This window comes from Lemur catta, chromosome 2, assembly GCF_020740605.2.
Source record: "Lemur catta isolate mLemCat1 chromosome 2, mLemCat1.pri, whole genome shotgun sequence".
Lineage (NCBI taxonomy): Eukaryota > Metazoa > Chordata > Mammalia > Primates > Lemuridae > Lemur > Lemur catta.
The window spans coordinates 140,222,954-140,246,185 of NC_059129.1; the positions used below are offsets into that span (position 1 = coordinate 140,222,954).

The following is a 23,232-nucleotide window of genomic DNA, read 5'->3' on the forward strand; positions in this document are numbered from 1 at the left end:
AGTGAGCCACTGGCTCACCTGAGGATAGCGGAAGGAATTTTTTTTTTTTGCCTGAAAATACTGGACCTCAGGTCAGGGGTGGGCAAGTCCCAGATTGCATGGATAGGACAGGCCTCTTGGGCTTCTGGTAGAACATGTTAGTGTTTGAACTTCTACCACATAAAAAGCCCTGGACTGCCATTGTGAGTGATGTAAGAGGTTACCACGAGGAGGAGGAGGTCTCACTGGAAGGTTGGCTCATCTTGCGTGGGCAAGCTGGGGCTCAAGTGGACCCTCCAGGGGTGTTGAAGTGGACCTGACGTGACACAGGGAGCCTGTCTCCTTATTTATCGAGCATAGGACTCCATTCTGTTTGTAACAGAGATGCCACCAAACTTGCGGCACTGCAGAGAGTGGTCACATATTAAGAGGCCTCGGGGTGGGAGGTGGGCCTGAGGTGGGGGCAGCAGAACGCCACTCTCTGTGCCATTGACGAAACACGTCCTACTGGGCCTCTCCTGTGTCAGGCACGGTCCCGGGAGAGGCGCCAGTGTTGACTCGATGGTCAAAGGAGGCCCCAAAGAGAAGGTGATGTTCGAGCAAGTCCTGCAGCTGGAGGGGCCACAGGACCATCCGGGGAGAGGAGATAGCGGGAACAGGGTTCTACTGAAGAACGAGGAAGTGGGGAGTCCTTCAGGAGGTTACGACAGACCCTTAGAAGTCACGGCAGGGTGTTTCTGCCACCCTGCACACTTGAGGTCGGGAAGTGGGCCCATGTGTTGGCTCTGGCTGGTGACGCCGGGGTCATTTTGGAAATTTTATTTCCCCCCTTTATTCAGTAATCAGGGATACAGAGCATGTGTGTTTGTGCACCAGTGCATGCTCTTCATTGCATCTCCATGGAGAGGAGACGGATTGCTGCCTGCGGCCGCCCCTCCTCAGCTGTGGTTATTAAGAGCCTTGGCGTTGGAGCCCGCAGACCTGCGAGGGGCCTGCCACTTACTCTGTGACCCCAGCGGTCATCTCAGCCCTCTGAGCCTGTTCTGCATCTGAGAAATGGAGACAGGGAGAGGAGCTTCCTCCTGGGGCTTCGTCACATGGGAAACGGGGTAGCGCAGGGCAGAGACTGATACACGAGAGCTGCTATGGTAGTTACTGCAGGAGAGAACTTTTCCTTAATGGTCATCTTGGGCCAAGTGTAGTTTCAAGAGCTCAGCAAATCAAGAATCTGGGCATAAAAATAACCTAGGAACTTTAAGCACTACACTGAATACATGTAAACATTTTAGTTGTGGGAAAGGATTCATTTCTTGGTGGTTCTGGATGAAGGATGGGGCACTGTGCTCCACGTGTAGTTACTTACACATATTCCTGGGCCGTGAGGTCGGATGGCAGATTTTTTCTTTGTTTACTTTTGGCACAATTCCACTGTCAATAACACCAAAAAATTAACTGATCTGAAGTGACTCTCTGTACAGAAGCTCAGTTTGATGTTCTGTGAATCCGAGTGTTACAAATGTGATCCCTCGCTTTCACAAAACATGCATTGCAAATCCTTTGGTAGAGTGAGACGTGAGTGACTTAGTGTAAATAATGTCCTCATGTCACAGCATGAGCTTCTCCCGCTTTCAAATATCATCCCCTTCCCTTGAAATCTCTGATTAGTAGACAGCAGTTCACTCTATATAAATAGGTCCCTCTATGTGAGATTTGTGAACACAGGTATCCTTTTATGTTTAACTCAACAAGTTTGTAAAGACAAAAGGTCAATTCTTCCCTGACATCTGACAGTTTGCAATGCCTGAAGGAGGAGTCCTGTGTTCTAAATTCCCTTTAGGATCTTAGTGTCAGCCTCTGTTAATGTACCTAGATATTGCCCAGTAATACAACTATCTGCACTAGAAATCAGTCAGGTTGCCTCATTTTTATTTTTGAATTGATTAAAGCTTGAGTAAGAGGCTTCTTCAGTAGAGCCTAGAGTTCGGCATTAGCAATTTTGGATTCAGGGAAGATTATGAGTGCTTCTCGCAGGCGTAACCTTGGGCAAGTCACTCAATTGCTATGGCTTTATGTCCTTATGTGTAAAATAAGGTCAAATTAGAAAATAACGGAGGTTCACCTGGGTTTCAGACTCTGTGATTCCACAGTGCTCAAGAGTACAAGTTTTACTCCAGCATTTTAGTTTTTTCCCCAAATACAGTCATCCCTCGGTATAGGGAGGAGTCGGTGCGAGGACTCCTTGGTGTACTCAGATGCTTTCATGCTCCAGTCCAACGGTCGCCCTGCAGGGTTGCCCTGCAGAATCCAAGTATATGAAAAGTTGGAACTGACTGAAAGAACCATCCAGAAATAAAGGATACATTTAAACTGTTCCATTTATTCTTAGCAAATCTTCAGAGACTCTGTTCTGAGGATTTTAGTTTCAAAGGGCACAGCATCCCACGAGAAAATAAAGACCTTCTGGGCTATTAACATAGCGTATCTGCTGTTCTTTACTCCTTTCTTTCTGATGACTGATAAAAACAGAGTAACTCCCTGTTCTCTATTTTATAAATAAAAACAATTAGCATACTGTATGGGGGATGGGCATGCTTGTAGCTCTGGCTTGGGCGATGCAAAGGCATTATATGTAACCAAAATGTTTGTTCCCCCATAATATTCTGAAATTAAAAAAAAGGAAATAAATAAATTGTAAAAAATAAATTAGGGGAATTATGTAGGTAAATATGATATTTTATTTTTTAAAGCATTGCTCATCTCTTTTTGATGCTGATAAGAAACTCATTTTTCAGGAATTATAGGTAAAAATCAGTTCCTCATTTTCTAACATAATAGTGTTCTTTCTGAGTTTAGTTCCTATAGTTCTTGGGCTCATCTTTCGTTGCCCTGAAGAAGTGGGAATGCAGAGGGAAGGGGAGGGGGAACGCAGACCCCCAGGGGATGTGTGTTCCCAAGAGGTCCAAGCCCCAGGATCTCATCCATTGCTCCCTGGTCCACAGCCTCGGAGTCAGTGTACGTGGTCTCCCTGCAGTCCATGAACTCCCAGGGGCGGAGCCAGCCGGTCTACAGAGCTGCCCTAACCAAACGGAAGATTTCAGGTATGTTTGTAAGGATGCATTTGATCAAACCATGGTCTAATATGAATGCCTTGTTTCGAAATGGTGCTGGCAGGGTGATGAATGACATGAATGTTTCTGAGGATAAAAGAAACAACAGGGCAGACTCGGTCATATTTTAGGTGCAAGCATGCTACTTTTATATGCAGAGCTTGGAGTGTTCTTGTGACAGAATAGATTTCCCTGCGTATTTTGAGTGGCTTCGCTGTGCAGTAGATTTGCCATGTTAGGAGCAGCCAAACATTTATCCCATGGAAAGGCATAGTCTGGTCCACCCATAAGCTGCCCTCAGTGATGCACTGAATGAAGTAAAAGAAAGAAAGGCAGGTGTGGATAGCATGCTAATGTGATTTCAGCTAAAATTGCATTCAAATGGCATTGAGAATAGCAAGAAAAAATTTCATAATGGTTTGCTGATAGCCTGATCACTGTCCACTTACTAAGGGACACTTTTTCCCATGCTCATTCACAGATATTTTTTATATTACTTGTATATTAACAAATTACATATACCTTTTCTGGACCATGTGGCTTAATTTAAAGAGGCAATCTACAACTATATAATCTATTATTTTCATGAACTCATGACACAAAATGAAATTTATTTTACATTAAATAAAGAAGTCCACATATATGATGTTTCACTTTTATTATTCATTAATTGCTGCCAGAAGAAAAGTCCCTGTGTTACTTTTCTAACAGGGTAAATATTTCCACCTTCCCCTGCTTGTGCACATCCTTTAGAAACGTGGCCCCTGGAAAGTAAAAAGAAAAATACGCAAAACCAAACAAACAGCAAAACAAAAAACCCAGAAGACCAAAAAGCAATATTAAAGACATCTTATAAATCTTAATTTGTTAGAGATTGATCTAAGACTATAAGCTTCATGACTATGATATATTCTACTAACAACAAAGCTGAATTTCCGTAAGAAATTGACAGACTGAATTCTATTTTATGTCTGAATATAAATTTTAATCTGCCATGGAATCACCTATTCTAAAATGTGAGGACATTGAGCCCATTGTGATTCTTGCAGTTGTTTGAAACCAGATTTTCATTTCATGCCATAATCGTCAAGGAAATGTGAATTGAGCTTTTCTTCCCCTAAACTCTTGCTTTCTATAAAAAGTTTATTATTTCCCAGAAACTTGCAGTGTGCATTGAGAAAATACCAAGTCCCCTGGACTATCTTTGGCCAGGGCCAGCACCTGCTTTGTACTGTTCCGTATGTCGACTGGGTTGGGCAGCTTTTAAAGTGACCTGCCCATTCCTCAGGCTGTGGTTAAGAAAAGCAAGAGTGGAGACTTTTGCTTTTCTACACAGACCAATCAAATAATTGCTTAACTTCCCATCCATTTCATTTTGTCTACATTAAGCGTAAGCAATCTAAAAATTATACAGGGTGAATAGTAGACTCAGATCCAGAGGAACTCAGGGCAGAGCCCATTGTTAGAGAAAGCCTTTTCTATGCGTCCTGTTGTCATTTCAGAAGAGGATGAACTGGATATACCTAAAGACATCAGTGTCCGGGTTATGTCATCCCAGTCTGTGCTTGTGGCCTGGGTGGATCCTGTTTTGGAAAAACAGAAGAAAGTTGTTGCATCAAGGTACATTTGCTTATTTCTTTGTCTTTATGTATGAGAGATATGGGTTTTCTGGCCCTAAAAAGACAAGTAATGATGTTACTTTTGGATTTGTATGGATGCCGGCCCCTTTTGTAGCTCGATGGTGGAAGGTTTTATGGCAATGTAGTCAATCCTGAGTGTGGTCACATGTTTCTGACAAATCAAATCCGACCAGGGTCTCGTGTGTCATACACACAGAGGACCTCACGTCGCACTGGCTCAGAGTTGGATCTTGTGTTTGGAAATCTCCTGGATTGCATTTCTTCCTTTGCTTCCATTCGTGTTGCCTTGTTTCATTCACATTCTGTTCATGCGCAGGGTCCATCTCGGGGGGAGTCTTACCATTCCTCCCGTTACCCAGGAAGAATCACAGTAAGGTGGATTTTCTGTAGAGTGGTGAGCATTTGTCTAATGCCTCACACTTAGTGGCTCCTTATTAGACATTTGTCCAATACTGAATTGCTTCATGTCCAGCTTGTTGGTGCATAATAAAATGCACTTTATTTTCTCTTAGATCATGATGTTGTGCTAATCTGGTTTCTATATTCATTTGCAATAGCAATAGAAGAAAAATTAGTAATAAGATAAAAATAATTTATATGTTAAAAGGCCACTGGGAACACCATTTCTGGTTAGTGGTAGATTAAATATATCCATCAAAATTGTGTGTGTTCAATGACTGCATAGTTTATATAACCAAGAGAAAGCCCCAAATTTGGTGGCCTACTTATTATGTATTAATTTTGAACCTATCTGCAACCAGGAAAAGGGAACATACTTTAAAGTAAATGGAACATAATGTTGAGATTATACACACACACACACACACATATATATATATATATATAGACTGTCATTCATTTTAGATAGTTTCCTTCACTGTCTGCAATTGAAAAAGACATCTGCACTTTTTGAAAGACCTCAGAAGATTCATAGCGATTCTCTCCCTAACGGTATGGCCTTCCTGAACATTAAGTGTCCCTGATTGCCGCTGGGCTTTGATTTCCAACATCTTGCTGGAAACCAGAGAAGGCTTGCATTTTCTTAGCAGAACTGTTGTGTTATTGGGGTGCTGTGTCTTCAACTGAAACCTTCTCCTGACCTACTAAATGTAACAAACAGCACATTTTTAATGGATCATGTGCTTTCTACTGCAGAGAGGCTACAAAGAAAATTTCTTTTAAAAAGAATCCAGTAAACAGTGTTTGCAACTCTCAGAGTGATGCAGGTGTCTGGGGTTGTTGAATATTCCATGTTGGGTCACATCGCATTTCTCTCCCTGCTAATCACACACCGGAGTTCCTTTCCTACGTTCCTCTGTCCCGCTCTATTTGTTACACATTTTTGCTCCTTTTCATGGCAATAAGTCTACTTAAAACCACATGTTCCCTTTCTTCCTGAACCTATAGAAAACATGCCTGATTTGGCATGAAATGTGGTTTTTTAATCTTTTTCTCTGGAGATCCAAGATACCTTGGGTTCCTCCTGGTCCTTAGTATTGCCCCTTTCCCACCAACACAGACACAAACGCACACACACCCCTGACAAGGTGGTGGCCTCATAAAAATCTGTCTCCTTTCCATCCCTTCCCTCCATCCTCATCCCAATCTCTACTTGGTCTCTTGAGCAGTTAAGACTTTGGTCTTGAAAAGACACCAAGCTCCATCTTTCCTGGCCTATGTTACAGACATCTTTGCCTGGAGCTTAAGTAAATTCTTTGAGCCAATAACATAGTCAAAAGTTTAGATTTTTCTCCTGTTTGATTTCCCTACTTATCTCCAGAAGTCATCACTTATGGGGAAGGAAAAACAGCAGGAACCTGGTCTCCTGTTCAATTGCAGAGAATTTGGATATATTGTTGTGTTGCATTTTATTATAGACAGTACACCGTGCGCTATCGAGAAAAGGGAGAATCCGCCAGGTGGGATTACAAGCAAATCACTAACAGGCGTGTGTTGATCGAGAACCTGATTCCAGATACCGTATATGAATTTGCAGTACGGATTTCACAGGGTGAACGAGATGGCAAATGGAGTATATCAGTCTTCCAAAGAACACCAGAATCTGGTCTGTATTTGAAATGGCCTTCAGATTTTCAGTTTGGGAATTATTCCTAAAATAAGATTTAAAGTAAACAGCTTAAGAAGCCAATAGTGACAAAGGCTAGCACAGGCATTTTTGAAAGACACATGAACCCTAAATTTTGGTCGTGTTTCTATGTACAAATGTGAAGACGTTAGGGAACTGTTTCCTTGGGTCCATGTCGTACCCTTTGCTGGCCTTTTCCACTAGCAGGTTGTTCATGCTGTTCCTACATGCGCAGCACATTACATCTCAGCATGTAGCACACATACGTCATCACTGTATGCATGAATGCCCCTGGGAAATGCATGGCGTTTGCATGTAGGAGACTTTTCTTTCCTGAGGCTGAGGTTGTGTTTGATTTTGGGGGAGAATTTTGTTTTGTATCCAAGTCTACAATTCTTTTCTTTGAAACCATATCTTTAAAAGTTTTATTAAGAAAAATTTGGAGCTGGATTTTAATCTTCTTTGTACATTTCAATATTTAGCAATGAGAGAAATTCTGAATTCCTAAAAGAATTTCCCTAGATATGTCTAAACTCACTATATAAGTTGGTTGAAGTGACATAAATCACTGTATTACACAAAGAGCAAGTACAGAATTTTCTCTCATGTGTAATAAAAATTAACACAGTAGCTCTTCAGTAAGACATGTGTACATAGAGACTGCATGCCATTTACTTTTAGGATATCCACTAGGGCAGTGGTCCCCAACCTTTCTGGTACCTTTCTGGTACCAGGGACCAGTTTCATGGAAGACAATTTTTCCATGAATGGGGGCTGTGGAGAGTGTGGAGCTCAGGTGGTGACTCGAGGGCATTTTAAAATGTTTGATTCCTTCTCATTTGTAGCTCCTACCACAGCTCCTGAAAACTTGAATGTCTGGCCAGTCAACGGCAAACCCACAGTTGTCACTGTGTCTTGGGATGCGCTACCAGAGACTGAGGGGAAGGTGAAAGGTAGGAATCTCATTCCGTAAACTGTCAGATACATGGATTCTGATAAACACTGCCTCTACCCACAGCTTTGGTGCCTGAAAAAGAAATAGGAAAGCAACATACGGGTGAGAGGTGCTAACCCTAGGTACAAGGATATTTCATGCAAGATTTTCACTAAGGGTCAGGTAGTCGCAAAGGTAGTTCTTCTTTCCATCTTCCTATGAAGGGTTTTTGGTGTTGCTATTAGGAGGGGTGTTTTTAATGGCATGGGTGTGACATCATAACCTTTACCCATGCAAACAACACCCTGGTTTTTCTGCCATGGATCTTTTCGCTGTGCCAGGAAGATCACGAAAGTAAGAGTTACAGAAATCCTGTAGGACCATAAATATCTTTAAGAAGACCATAAATACATTAAGTGGGTTTGAAAAACTGAAGTAATAAATGCAGGAAAGTGGATCTATTTCCTATTTGTCACTAACTATCTATCTATCTATCTATCTATCTATCTATCTATTTATTTATTTATGTCATGGAAAGTATAACATTAAAGTAGAAAAAAATACTGAAGATTTAAAAGAATAAAAATAAACTATTCAGAACTAGTTAAATTTTAAAATTGTTGAAAATACCAAATCTTTTCTTTTTAATGTCAAAACATTCAAGAACCTTTCATAATTCTATTTGGAGACATTTTAAAGAGTCATATTGAGGTTTTTTCCTAGCATTGCCTATACAAATGTACCCTAAGGGTAGAAAGGAATGGAGTTTGTATTTAAGAAAGGAATATTATTTATTGTCATTAGATTTTGGGAGACTTCTTTAAGACTAATATGTCCAGAAACTATAAAAGTTTGTGTAAACTTTAAGAAACCCAATAAATTGCCACTAATTTCCTTTGAGAATTTCTTAACTGAAAAAAATTAAAATTTTTTGTATTCAACTATAAGTTATCTTTGAGGATGTCTTTTCATGGCACAAACAGAAGGTAAGGAAGGTAGATGTGGAATGGTATTTTCTATATTTAATGCTTTTTCACTTTCCAGTTTGTTAGGAATAAATCGTACTATTCTTCTTGCTCATATGTTTCCCACTGGAATAAATCAAAACCAAATGAAGAGAATACATATTTAGTTGGCCCCTTTAGATCATTCTTTTTATGACAATTTGGACATTGACTCCCTCTGTATCAATTATTGTTGTTATGCTGAAAAAGTCTCTGAAAATTGAATTAAGATATTTTTTGGCTGAAAAACTTTTTTTTTAGTTTTAAAAAGTCAATTATTGCACCTCTAGTGACTTTATTACCATGTTACTTATTTGTTCTTCCCTTCTCCCACATCTTAGTTTATAGCTCTTTGGTGAAAGAAGAAGCTCCTTGGTAGTCAATTAAATATTGCCCAGAAATAATAATAGCTACTGAGTTTTTATGTCCAAAAGAATTCATGTATCTTATCTGCTTAGACAGTTTTCATAAGGGTGTAGTGGTGAGATTGAAATTCATAATTACATTGGGGCATTTTTCTGTGTATAAGAAATGTAAAATATAATAGAAGAATATAATTTGACATGGTTAAATTTTTTCCAGATGAATTGAGTCCATATAAAATCTGAATTATAAAATTTTACAGACAATGATGTTTGTTCATTTTTAATAAGACAAGAATGCTGTGGATTTTTTTTTTTCAGACAAATGCAGCAAAAGCATTTTTGGTTGAAATTTTTTTTTAATTAATGTACTTTTTAAAGATTAGAGCTTAGGGAAAAGCAAAGATCTCCCATGACCCTGATAATTGCTTGATTTTTGTGTAATTTAGATTATTTTTCTTAGCTCCTACTCATATTAATTTGATAAGTTTTATAAATCTTGAGTCCTTTGAAAGGAAAATAGGCATGACAGTTTTTACCTGAAGGTGAAAATTATGTTTTAAAATATGACTTCCTTATGTTACAATATTTCCATGTGAGCATAGAGATATTTTACTTCCTTGGACTGAACTTGCTGTGGCTTCCAAATTTCAAGGGTATTACATACTTACAGATATAGTCAATTAAAGAAGGACACATTAGATATCTTGTAAATCTGTTATTTACTATAACATCTTTTTGTCATAGTTTTAAAAACTGTGAAATATTCTTATTGGCATATATCGAATAAAAACTTATATCAGTCCTACAAAATGAAATTATATTTCAAATATGGAATTTTTCTGATTTAATATGCTAATAAAAATAACTCAGCTTAATAAACTGAAACTCTTGAAGATGTCAGCAGCTATTCAGAATCAATTCCTAGCAGTTGTTCACTTCTTTTTCCTTAGTTTCTTCTATTTGGGATATATTCCACCATAGCAAATTAGTAAATAAATACAATTTAAAAAACCCACACCCACAAGTGTAAGTATTTTAGGGAATTGTATGAAGACTGGCCTCCTGGGTTCCATATGTTTAATTTGCTTAAGATCGCAAAGTGCCAACTAATTAAATGCATAGCCCTGTCTGGTTGCCCAGTCGAATGTGCAATCACCTTCTGCTGCGTCTTCATGCTCCAGCTGGGGACTTGGCGTGTATTGCTAGTGTATTAATTTTAGTAATGCACGTTCTAGTTCATCCTGCCCAGGCAGTCTGTCTGCTGGACACAGGACTGTTTTCAGTTTCCTCCTTCCAACTGTCTGCCAAATCATTTCAGAATACATTCTTTCCTACGCCCCGGCTCTCAAACCATTTGGAGCAAAGTCCCTCACCTATCCTGGAGACACCACTTCTGCCCTGGTGAATGGTCTGCAGCCTGGGGAACGCTATCTTTTCAAAATCCGGGCCGCAAACAGGAGGGGCCTGGGACCTCACTCCAAAGCCTTCGTTGTCGCTATGCCAACAAGTAAGCATTGAGTTTGTGGCTCTCTTTTCTCTCTATCTTCATTCGTGCTATTTGTTTTTTGTTCCTTTGAATCATGCTCTTGGGTTTAGAACTGTTCAGTTGATGATTTGGGGGGGCTAAGTTGCATACTGATTTCTAAAATATTTTTGTAGTCCCTTTAGAAATTAGTCTCCCCAAAGACTAAAATGTTATTGATTGTTTGATAACATTAATTGTTATTACAATATTGATGTATAAGTTATATGATTAATCTTATATCACTGTTTAATTTGGGGCTTATCGTGACAGGGAAAAAACACTTTTACAAGGGTAATGTGACAATTTTCATTGTTAGCTCATTTTAATTTCTACAGAGCATTTAAAATTTTTAGTTTGTATTCCATTATTTAGGAATGAGGCTTCACTCAGAAGGATTTCAGTTGTCTAGCTTATCTGATCAGTATCAAAACCAAACAAGTTAAAGATCCAAAATTGGAGTGGAATGGTTTGGGGTTTCTTTTCCACTTCCCCACATTTACGCCAGAAGTTGGCAGCACTGTCCTCGGTTCTGCGCTGTGAGGACGCGTGGCAGACTGCAACATGAAACAATTTTGTCCTGGGAAGAACTGTGAAATAGACGAAGTTTGCTCCCTGCGGATCCCTCACTGCTGTGTAGATTCCCCTCCCCTTGTAGGAGCTCTTCCCTCAGCCAATCCTGCTCTCGACAGGGCAATGTAGGGTGCATTTAATATAATGGCTGCTTATCCAAGGAGCCTTTTTATTTTAAGCCTCATTTGAGAATTGTAAATGTATTTATTATGAAAGGAATTTGAAGCAAGAAGGAAGAAGGAAGGAAGGACATGTTGGGGGAATAGGGAACCCTTCGTAATCCCTCAAAAATTTCAAATAGGTTGCTTGTCACACACAACGCATTCCCATGTGGTTTTGAAGCTAGATCACCACTGAGTATTTTGCACAAGGTTTGTATGTATTTCATGCCTATTAAGAACAGCTATAATGCATGTGTAATGTCCTGACAATTAGTTATAAGTTGTATGTATAAATCCTACATACAATTTCATATTTACAAAATCAATGAATTAATTCAAAGTACTATTTAAGAATTCCTTCAGATAAGCTGTGATATAATCCAATTCAATCTCTAGATATTCAATTCACATATATTTTCTGGGGCTATATCTGTTACTTAAAGCAAGATAGAGCTTTAAAAAAGAACACTATCATTGGGAAAATAAGTTTTCAGTGTTCTAAGGAATTAGAAGTTATCAACTATGATTACTGATTTGAAATGCCCCCACATTGCCGTCTTAAATACTCACTGTTTGTCACACAGCTTTTGAATTTCTTCTTTGACAGTCAATTCTTTAAATCTGTTGTAGCCAGGAGCAGTGACGCTCAGCAGAACACGGAGGGTAATTGGAAATCTCAAAAACCCGATCCTCCCTCATCTTCTCCCAAAGCTGCAGCTTCCTCAAAACACACTCATTTGCCTGTTTCTCCCCAAGATAGAAATGTCAAGGACCCTCTTCTTGACTTGAAGAACAAGATACTGGCTAACGGTGGGTTGCCCAGAAAACTCCCGCTTCGCCCAAAGAAGCCTGAAGAGTTGGATCTTCAGTCGACAGAAGTCACCGAGGAGGAGGAGCTGGATTCCCTGGAGGACCCTCCAGCCTCCCCCTCGGAGACCCAAGACCGGATGGGAACTCCGAGGCCACCAAGCAGGCATGGGCACCCGGCGGTGGCTTCTGGCAGGACTCCCGTGCTGCCCCGGAAGGACGGGGCGGATAAGCGTGGGTCCTCGCTGACCGCCCACCCCCGCTCCTCCTCGGCGGCCTCTCCCGTCCGCCACACAGCCACCCAGCGCACCTCTCACCGTCCTTCTGGGGGCTCCTCCGCCAACCCGCCTGCCCGCTCTGCTGACAACGACTCGGTGGACCCAGACGAGGACGAGCGAGCTGCAGGCTCCCTCCACCCCAAGGACACGTCCGCCCAGCAGCCACCTCCCAAGAGCCCGGTCCAGCCCCGGCCGGCCCTGTCGCCCAGCCGCCAGTCTGCCTCCAGCGTCCTGCGGGACAGAAGCGCCACGCACTATGGCACCAAACCAGCCTCACCGGCGTGGAGGGCACCGCATTCTGCGGCCATGGAGGAAGATTTCAGCGCCTCAGCCCCGCCATCGAGACTTTCTCCTTCCCATCGGGGGTCATTTCGGTTGCTGCCCACCCAACCACACCTGAGTCCTCCGCCCTCCGGGGCCTGGAGGGATGGTCATGAAGCCCCAGCCGCCCACTCTAACGCGCCGTCACGGTCCACCACATCTTCCTCCAGGACACAGGTCTCTGAGGGAGCAGACGCTTCTGATGGCCAAGGCGACGGTGACGGTGATGCCCAAGACGGCGGGAGGCCGGCGGAGGCCACGGCCCAGACGCTGCGGGCCCGGCCTGCCTCCGGACACTTGGGTTTGCTCAGACACAGGCCCTTTGCCGCCAACGGCAGGTTTGCAAACAGGTTTGGCGGCGGCCGGGGCCTCCGGCTGCAGCCCTCCAGCCCCCCACAGTCCACGGTGCCGTCCCGAGCCCACTCTAGGGCTCACTCTCACCCAGCTTCCGTCCCCAGGCTTGGCTCAGGTATCCATGGAGATGGGGAGGATGAGAAGCCACTTTCTGCCACCGTGGTAAATGACCACGTGCCTTCCTCCTCCAGGCAGCCCACCTCTCGGGGATGGGACCCCCTAAGAAGAAGCCCCCAGAGAGGGGCCAGCCTGCATCGGAAGGAGCCCATCCCAGAGAACTCCAAATCCGCAGGGACAGATGCACATTCTCAGGGCAAATCCTCCTCTCTGTCCTCTAAGGCACAGGACGTTCAACAGAGCACAGAAGTGGACGTGGAGGGCCATTCTCCCAAAACGCAGCCAGTGTCCCTGGGCCGCCAGCCGTCCTCTGCGCGTCCTGCTGTAGCACGGTCACAGCACCACCCTGCGCTCAGTGTTCCCAGAAGGATGACACCAGGCCGGGCTTCAGAAAGGCAGCCCCCTCCACCCGTCTCCACGTCCCAGCACCAGCCCTCGGCCCCCCAGAGCAAGGACGCGGGGCGGTCACTTACCCAGCCCAAGCTCGCGCCAGCTCCGGCGGGGCGTCCCCGCCCCACGTCGCAGGGCAGCGCCCCCTCCCTCTCGGACCCGCACACCGCAAGCTCCCGAGGGGTGCTGCACACTGGGCGCCGGAGCCAGGATGAGGACTCCCAGAGCAGCTACGAGGGCGACAGCATGGAAGTCGGGGCCCCCGCCCGCGCCAAGGACGCCGCCCCGCCCCTGCCCGAGCACCGTCCGGTGGAGTCGCCGGCGGGGAGTGCGAACCACAGACTCCGGAGCGGACACGCAGGCTCCTGGTCGAGGCCCGGCGGGCCCCAGACCCGCGCCCGCGTCCCGGGCAGGGCAGGATCCCCTGCGGGGCAGAAGGAGGGCGGCGCGGACCAGGCCACACCCGGGGAGACCCAGCCTCCCTCCAGGCGGCCCCTGCCGTCCAAATCCCAGCAGTCAGTCTCCGCGGAGGACGAGCAGGAGGACGCGGGATTTCTAAAAGGAGGAAAGGAAGACCCTCTGTCTTCTTCTGTGTCCAAGTGGCCCTCTTCCTCCACCCCCAAGGGCAGCAAATATGCTGATGGGAGCCTCGCCAAGGATCAGCGGGAGCCTGCCGTTGTGCTGGCTCCTCGCAAAGGGAGCCCAGCGCAGGAAGAGAGCGCTGCTCCCGGGAAGGGACCTCTGCCGCCACCTCCAGGCAGCCCCCCAAGGGCCTCCCACCTACCTCCCCGACTGCCACCTCGGAGCCCTGCCACCCAGAGTCCCGTCACGGGGACCCCCTTCTGGCCGCGGTCCGCCACCCGCGCCCCTCCCAGCTACTCCACCACCCCGATGCTCTCCTTGCGCCAGCGGATGATGCATTCGAGATTCCGGAACCCTCTCTCCCGCCAGACTGGGAGACCCTCTTACAGACAAGGTAATTTGTTTGTAAAAACAGTCGCTTGATCTGTTTTTAAAAGGCTCTCAGTAGTGTTCATGGCAATTCTTGAAGCCATGAATAAAATAAGCAATTCCTGCTTATTTTATTTAGCATCTACTATGTCTAAGGACTGTGTTAAGAGCTTTGCACGAGTAATATTATTTCATCCTGTTAACTGTCTCTAGGGTTTGCATCACGACCCCTGTTTTTCAAATGAGGAAGCTGGGGCCCAGGGACATGAGTGGCTTGCCCGAAGTCAGACAGCTGTGGAGTTGGCTGTAATTCCAATCCCAAATGGTCTAATTGCACAGCCCTCTGTCATTCACTCTCCCATACTGCCTATTTGAGTTTCTTAACTTACACTCTTAATCTGTGAAAATGTGTTGCAGCCATGATGCCAAACTCAGGTTCCTGTATGTTAGATTCTTCTTAGTTCAAGTGCTAGCATGTATTGAAGGAATCCACAGTAAGGAATTAGATATGCAGTAGGCTTATCTTGTTCTTGTTCTCATCTCCCTCATACAAAACTCTCAATCGAACAAACCCTGGGACAAACTCAAATGTCTTGGATATGAATTGCTCAGACATTGCAAACAGTGAATGTTGTCTGAAACCTCCAGAAAATGGTTGTCACTCAGAAAGGTCACAGGCAAATGTGTGCCTTGTATTTCCAGAACAGAAGATGGAGCATAGACAGCTATGAACTGCAGTCTATGTAGACTAGAAGGGTCTAAGGTATTTACCATAAATTTGCATTCAGTTAAGTGGTTCCTTGAACTCTCCTTGCATGTAACTGGGGCTACATAGAACATTCTTGAGTGAATGTATTATTTGTTAATCTGTACAATATATTGTTATTTTAGTCCAATGTAAAGACATAGAACAATGCCCCCATCAAAGTCAGGTTTCCACTGAGATTGACTATTTTAAGCAAACTTAATACCCCAGTAATAGATGTAGAACTCAACATTCCCGTGAGCATAGCAGGAACTCAATAAATATTTAATGAATGAATGAAGGAGTGAGAGAAATGTGTCCAACCTACACATAGCCATCAGGAAGCCCAAGCACTTTACGCGCAGTGAGGCCGGACCAGGGCAGAGCGTAGCTGAAGAGAAACAGCTCCACATGAGGTGGAGAGGGACCAGACAACGGCAAGGGCACTGCTGCACCCTCTCCCTACTCTCTGGGCAAGTATTAATACTTCTCAGGCAGCCCCAGGCTGTGAGCCGGGACTGTGCACTCCTACTTGGCAACTGATGACTGGGACCTGAGTCAGCTAGAAATAGTTGTCATGTTTAGTATGACATGCCGAGAAAAGCAGGACAGCTTCTAGTTCATTTTAGAGATAATTTTCTCTGCCCTTCCAAATCTTCCTCCCTCCAGCTTCCAAATGGCTAAAATAAAGCTGTAGCTACTAAGGGCTTAAGCTTTATGTGGTAGTTTTACTTAAGCCGTGCACGCTAGTACCCCCAGTATTGTCAGAAAACTGTAACTTTACTATACTCTCAGTAGACATTCATATTTGCCAGGGAGAAGTCACAATTTAAGACTATCATTATCTAAGATATTTGAACTATTGGTTTAACATTCTGTTTAGTGTTTCTGTTGGAAATGATGTGTCACTACTTACAGTTTGATATGAAACCAACTTTCCAGGAATGTTGAACGTTGAACTTACCAGGCTCTGTTATTGGTTTGTTTGTACCATGTAGGTTACAATGGCCGACCAAATGTAGAAGGGAAGGCTCTTCCTGGTAGTAATGGAAAACCGAATGGACAAAGAATTATCAATGGCCCTCAAGGAACAAAGTGGGTAGGGTACATTTCCTTACACATAGAAGTTGTTTTCATGCTGTTGAGAAAAGAAATATGGTGAACATTTCTACTCATGTGTGAAGATACTTGGATATGGTTTCTTTCAATGCTCAGAAAGATCTTTTGTTCTCCCGAGTAACTAGTTTGTTTTCTTCTTATAGCTAGGGAGATGAGGCATGGGCCTTTGTTTGTCATTTGCCTTGGCTGGTGGGGAAGGTCAAACAACCGTATGGCCCAACCACAGCCATTACTGAGCCAACGAAGAACTTATCTCAATGAACTTATCTTTTCCCTGTCCTGATAGTCGCATTTTATTTTTATTTTTTGTTTATAGTCAAATATCATACATACTTTCTGTCAGTTGCCTCAAATCTTTTCTAAAAGTAAGCAGAGTAAAAACAAACAAACAAAAAAACCCCTCTGAATTACATAGGCAATTTTATTAAATCATCTCTTGAAGCTTCCAACATTTGTTTGACTAAAATCATGCATTAGTACTTTATGTACGTCTAAATTAACTTTAACTGCTCAGGGTTAAGATGAATGTTTAGGGGTTTTTGGTGGGTTGAGGGTAATGGAAAGAATGCTTTACAATATTCAGGGATTTAAAAATATATTCTCAAAGAATAAAAAAAATTATTTATGCTGGAATTCTCAGTCAAAACTTCCCCCTTAAAACAATACGATTTAGGAAAACATTAAAGGACTTTATGAAAATTTCAGCCATAGGTGATCTAAAGATGCATTTTGCTATTTCTCAAAAGAAAAGAAATTTATAATAGGAAGAATGCATACTAGAGCAAAATGTCATTGCAAACAACTTTGAATTGAAACAGAATGGGGTGGATTTCAAAAGTAGGGTTTATATAAACTTTGTTTTAATTACTGAAACAGCACCCGACAGTGTGGCCTGCTCATCGGGCTTCCTCCAGAAGCCTGACTGTGCAGAGCAGTGGTTCTCAGATGTCAGCCAGCTCAGGATCACTGGAGGGCTTGTCAAATTCAGGTCTGGGTGGGGCTGGGTGTCGGAGTTTATGACAAGTTCCTATGTAATGCTGAGGCTTTGGGTCTAGGGCCATGCTTTGAGAACTACCAGCAAAAAGCATGAACTTGTTCCTTAATAAAGACAATAATTGCCTTTTTCAAGTTTTATAGTTTCTTAGAATACGAAATTTTTGTACACATAGTATATTAGGCAATATTATTACAAATTATATTGTTTTTGCTATAGCAACATTAAATTTTAATATTAACAACAAATGGAAACATGTTTTTAATATACTAAAAATCTATGTTCATTGCAAGAATTTAAAACAATTCTGAAATGTATGAAAAAGAAAATAAGCATCCTCAACCCTAAACTACTTCTCCGTGATGATCACGGTTAACAGTTGGGTGTATATCCTTCCAGAATTTTTTTCTCTGCAGTCTTAAGCTTATATACACACAAATGAATATATTTTTATCTTTGCAAAATAATCAGCCCTGTAATCTGAGTTCAGCATAGGTCAATATATGTAGAATTCCCACATCCTTTTTATTGGCTGCATAGTATTCCACCACATGGATGGGCTATCATTTATTAAATCTCTTCCTTCAATTGATAGACACTTGTGTTCTTGTCTCTTTCCCAGCATTAGACATAATGTACCTAATGGTAAAGATATTTTGAACATCTTTTGTGTATTTAAGAAACTTAAAACAATTTACAAATTATATGGGTAAGCAATTATAATATGAAATATAACTGGTTTGCACTTTATTTTTTTAAACCTTGTAATGATACTGACAAAAGTAATGTCTCCTACTCACATTATGGTTTCCTTCTGTGAGAGCGTTACACATATGTACATGTAGTTGGACTAACGTGAACGTTTCGGAATGTCCAATATATTCTTTAATCTATGTCATGGATTTAGGTTGTGGACCTTGATCGTGGGTTAGTACTGAATGCAGAAGGAAGGTACCTCCAGGATTCACATGGAAATCCTCTTCGGGTTAAACTGGGAGGGGATGGCCGGACCATTGTGGGTAAGTGAGAATGGTTTTTAAGGAACAAAAGTCTACAGAAGAGTTGTAGAGTAACCACTTCTCCGCCCCTTCCTTTTTCATGGCTGTCCTTGGTCCAGTTACTTTTAGTCACGTGGGAAGAAGAGCCTCAAAAGAGGCAGAACTCAGTGTTTCCGTCATACAGCTTTACTTCTACTTTTCCTGCAGGCTCCGCCCTCTAGAAAATGTGTCTTTCCACTTTGTTCTTGAAACTGGGCAGTTCAGCGGAGGGGTCTACAAACTGCAGCCTGCAGGCCAATCCCTGTCTGCTGCGTGTTTTTGTAAGGCCTATGAGCTCAGCATAGTTTTTACATTTTTAAATGATTGCTAAATCATAAGAAAATTTTGTGATATGTGATAATTAAAATTCACGTTTCAGTGTCCATACACAAAGTTTTATTGGAACACAGAAACATTTATTTATGCCTTATCTAACTCATTTGTTATGTATTATTTACGCATTGCCTATTGACTTTTCTGCACTGCAAGGGCTGAGTTGAGTGGTTACAACAGAGACCATCTGGCCCATAAAGTTTAAAACTTTTACTCCCTGCCCTTAACAGAAACAGTCTGCCACTCCTGGTCAGAAGTAGCACTTTCCTCCTTAGGAATAGGAGAGAGGAGGCGGCAAGTGTTGTTACTTCCTTTGCTAGACACTGAGAGTTACCTCAGGATAATGGGCACACCCACGAAATATTGCATATTTATGTGCGGTAGTGCAGGGCAATGGACACTGGAATAAGGCCAGGCATTTCCGGGTAGCAGTAGATACTGCCACCTCAGCTGTTGTCCTTTTATCATTAATAGTAATTATCTCTTTGCCCTTCACTGCCTGAAACACAACAATACATGAGCTCTGGGAGGTGCTTATCACCTGCTCTTATTTTCTGTGGATTGTTTCACCTTCTTGCCTGGCTCTCGGCTGATTTTGTTTCAGATCTGGAAGGGACCCCCGTGGTGAGTCCAGACGGCCTCCCGCTCTTTGGGCAGGGGCGACACGGCACACCGCTGGCCAGTGCCCAGGATAAGCCAATTTTGAGTCTTGGCGGGAAACCCCTGGTGGGCTTGGAAGTCGTCAAAACAACCACGCACCCACCCACCACAACCACACGGCCTACCACGACCACGACACCCCTGCCTACCACTACGACCCCGCGGCCCACGACCGCCACCACCCGCCGCACCACCACCCCCCGCCGCACAACCACTATGCGCCCAACGACCACAATCCGAACCACTACGCGGACAACCACCACCACCACCCCTGAACCCACCACCGCCGTCCCCACCTGTCCCCCTGGAACCCTGCAGCAGCGTGACGACGGAGGCAACCTGATAATGGGCTCGAATGGCATCCCAGAGTGCCACCCTGAGGAAGGTAACCTGCCTGGTTCTGTTGGTGCCCCCTTACCCGGTGCCCGAGCATGCGGCATTTCAGAGTAGCGTGGGAAACCTGCGGCGGAGGGTAAGAGCGCAGTGGGATAGCAAGGAGAGGTGTTTTCAATCCCAGTAGGTGCGTTTGACAGTACTGTATCACAGCTAAGGTTGTCAGATTTAGCAAATAAACATATTGCCTGGGACATATTGATATGGAAAAGTTATTTGCTGTGCATTTAAAATCAGCTAACTGGGCATCTTGCATCTTGTGTTTAATCTGGCAACCCTTATCATGACCCACATCAAAAATTTAGCTGAAACTTGTGACATTATTAGTTTGGACTAGCATTTCCCAAAGTGTATTCCAATGGATATTAGAAGATTAGTAGTTGTTTATTTATTTATTTTTTTTAAAAAAAGGTTCTGTGATTAACTACGTGATTTATACAGGTTGGATAAATTTCTTACTGTTGGAACATTTAGATCATTGAATAGTCTTGTGAATCTCCAAGAAAAGTAGTATTTCTCAAGCACATTTGGCAGCTGAACGTTTTTTTGAGCAGCCCTCCCCTTGGAAAATGCTAACCCTCACATGGCCAGCCTTCCTGTGGGGGCCTGGGCTGTCAGCTGGTAGGGACGTGCCTTTCCCTGCTTTGCCATCCTGGTCTGGGCTGTCCTGCTGCCCTGATGCGGGTCTGTCTTCCTTCTGAGAACAACTCATTCTCCCTAAAGAGTAGGAGCCAGAACACCTTCGTCCATCCTTCCACTCAGTCTCCTGTTCAAGCTGTTTTGGAACAAGCCATCCTAGATTTGCACCAGGCATGGAGGAGATAAATTCATCTTCTTTTCTTCAGTTTGAAATGAATTGCAATGTTGTCTATAAAGCTGATGTCTTTTTGAACTAAGGCAGAGTGAGGATCCTTCATTTCAGGAATTATTTGCGAGCCTCTAATTCTTAACCAGCAAATTATTGACCATGAGAAGCACAATCAGTTTGAATGTGAATGCTGTATCCAACATGAGAATTCTGTTTGAAGTTAGTCTTCCCATGGAAAAGGTCCAAATAAGCAGGAAAACTTGACACGTCTAAAAAATTCACACCGAAGAACAAGGAAACACGAAGGAAGACCATTGGGATGACAATTCTCACTCTGTCCATTTAGCCTGTGAGTATAAATTTGAATTTACTCTTGAGTTTCTTCTATTAAAGCATTATGTCACTTTCCTTGACTACTTCTGCATACATTAATGTGTTTAATTTTAAAGATCGAGGTATGATTAAAGCAGACAATTAATAATTGGTTGGAAACAAAAGAGTGATGATTTTGGATTAGGTTTTACTTTCTATTGCTATCAATTTGCACTTTATTTTGTGTGCTTTTATTTAGGCCTTCTAGTGTGTTCTTTTTATTTATTTTGTATTTTTGGACATTTATTTGGCATGAAAGTCAATACTTTTTTCTTGGCATTTTTGTTTCTTCTTTTCTTTGCAAATCATAATATACACATTCCCTCCTATCTGATCTCCTGGTTCCCTAGTCCAAGCTGAAGGACAGTTTGACACTAGGCAGCATTTTGAAAATAAGTACAAATCAGTGCAAAGTCTTGGGAAAAAATTAAATTTGGGGGCAGCAACATACCATTCTCATATGATATTTTAATGTACTGTAATTTATTATTTTAAAAGTTCTTCTGTGTGGCCTCTCTTCCTTTTTTATTTCTGTTGGCACTAACAACTTTAACATTTCCTTTCTTGTATTAATTCTAATCATAGTTAATTTTATCTTTCAATATTTTTAAACCAGTTTATTGAGGTCTGACTGGCATAGAACAAGCTGTACATATTTAATCCACACCCGGATGAGTTTGGTGTAAGGATACACCCGGGAAAACACCATCCTCACCCAGGCCGAGGACGTATCTGTCACCTCCCAAAGTTTCCTTCCTGCATATTGTTAGTATTATTCTTTTCTCTTAAAAGTGATAATTTATTTTTTTTGTGGTAAGAAGTTAAATTTTTAAAAAATGTTTATAGCTCTATTGAGATGTAATTCACATACCATAAAGTTCATCCTTTTAAAGTTAGTGGTTTTTAGTATATTCAGAGTTGTGCAACTACCACCACTGTCAAATTCCAGAAAATTCTCATCACCCACAGAAGAACTTTGTCCCCATTAGCAGTCACTCCCACCTCTCCCTCCTCCCAGCCCCTAGAAATTCCTAATCTACTTTCTCCCTCTGTGGATTTACCTATTCAAGACATTTCATATAAATGGAACCATATAATATGTGGCTTTTGTGTCTGGTTTCTTTCACTTAGCAGAATTATTTTTAACATTCATCCACACTGTAGAATGTATCAGTACTTCATTCTTTCTATTCCATCATATGGATATAGCAACTTTTATCCATTCATCAGTCACTGATCATTTGGGTTATTTCCTCCTTTTGGTTATTATTAATAACGCTGCTATAAACATTTGTGTACAAGGTTTTTTTCTAAATACCTGTTTTTAGTTCCCTTGGGTATATACCTGGGACTGTAATTGCTATGTCAAATGGTAACTGTTTAACCCTTTAAAGAACTGCCAGACCGTTTTCCCACAGCAGCTGCACCGTGTTACGTGCCCACTGGTAATGTCTGAGGGCCCCACTTTCTCTGCATCTTCACCAGCACTTACATTTATGTGCACGTCCTCATGTGTTACGGGTGTCATCCTGTGTGCAGATCCCTACAGGCAGAGACGCATGTTATGGCTTGTTCTGGTACATTGTTGTTACATATATTTCTCTCTTTCTACACATACGGGTGGTTTTTTTGGGTGTTTTTGCTTCTGTTTTTTGCTCAGTCTGACTTCTCCATTAGGTAATAAGCTCCTTGCAGTAGAGACAATGTCTTCTGCTGCATCCCTGATTCCTTGTAGTGCCTAATTATGCATCTTTACATATCTAAACAACACCTTAAGAGACAGGCATGCTCCATTTTTTAACTGAGAAGTAAAAGTCAGTGCTGTTTGTCTTTCAGGTTCTGTTCCTACAGATCTGATGATATCGTGTGCATTTGGAAATGGGACCAACCAGCTGAACATCTTCAGGAATTTGTAGGGTGACTTTGTTGCATGTTGCAGAAAAACATCGGTCATTACGGAAAATGGCTCTGCCCCACCACAGCCTGCTCTCTAGACAAAGTACAAACGGAAGAACTGACAGTTTGTTTGAGCTGGACCAACCGTACAACATGCAAATGTACTTGAGTGTCAAATGGCGGTCATTTAAATGCTTCTTTCTCTAAACTTCTACTGAGAATAATTTTTTTCATATATTTTGATTATCTCTGGAGCTAAGGCCTTAATTCATTGGTGACATTTTTC

The 23,232-nt window shown here is 42.6% G+C and overlaps 1 protein-coding gene across 1 annotated transcript in view; it reads left to right on the forward strand.

Moving 5' to 3' along the window:
- Positions 1-23,232, forward strand: part of FNDC1 (fibronectin type III domain containing 1) — a 62,002-nt gene that overhangs the window by 17,084 nt on the left and 21,686 nt on the right. Inside the window, exons 5-13 of the mRNA XM_045542326.1 lie at positions 2,979-3,077; positions 4,589-4,706; positions 6,604-6,791; positions 7,658-7,765; positions 10,434-10,622; positions 12,002-14,614; positions 16,333-16,433; positions 18,355-18,466; positions 19,422-19,862. Of these exons, the coding sequence (XP_045398282.1) occupies positions 2,979-3,077; positions 4,589-4,706; positions 6,604-6,791; positions 7,658-7,765; positions 10,434-10,622; positions 12,002-14,614; positions 16,333-16,433; positions 18,355-18,466; positions 19,422-19,862 (3,969 nt within the window). The remainder of the gene's footprint in view (positions 1-2,978; positions 3,078-4,588; positions 4,707-6,603; positions 6,792-7,657; positions 7,766-10,433; positions 10,623-12,001; positions 14,615-16,332; positions 16,434-18,354; positions 18,467-19,421; positions 19,863-23,232) is intronic.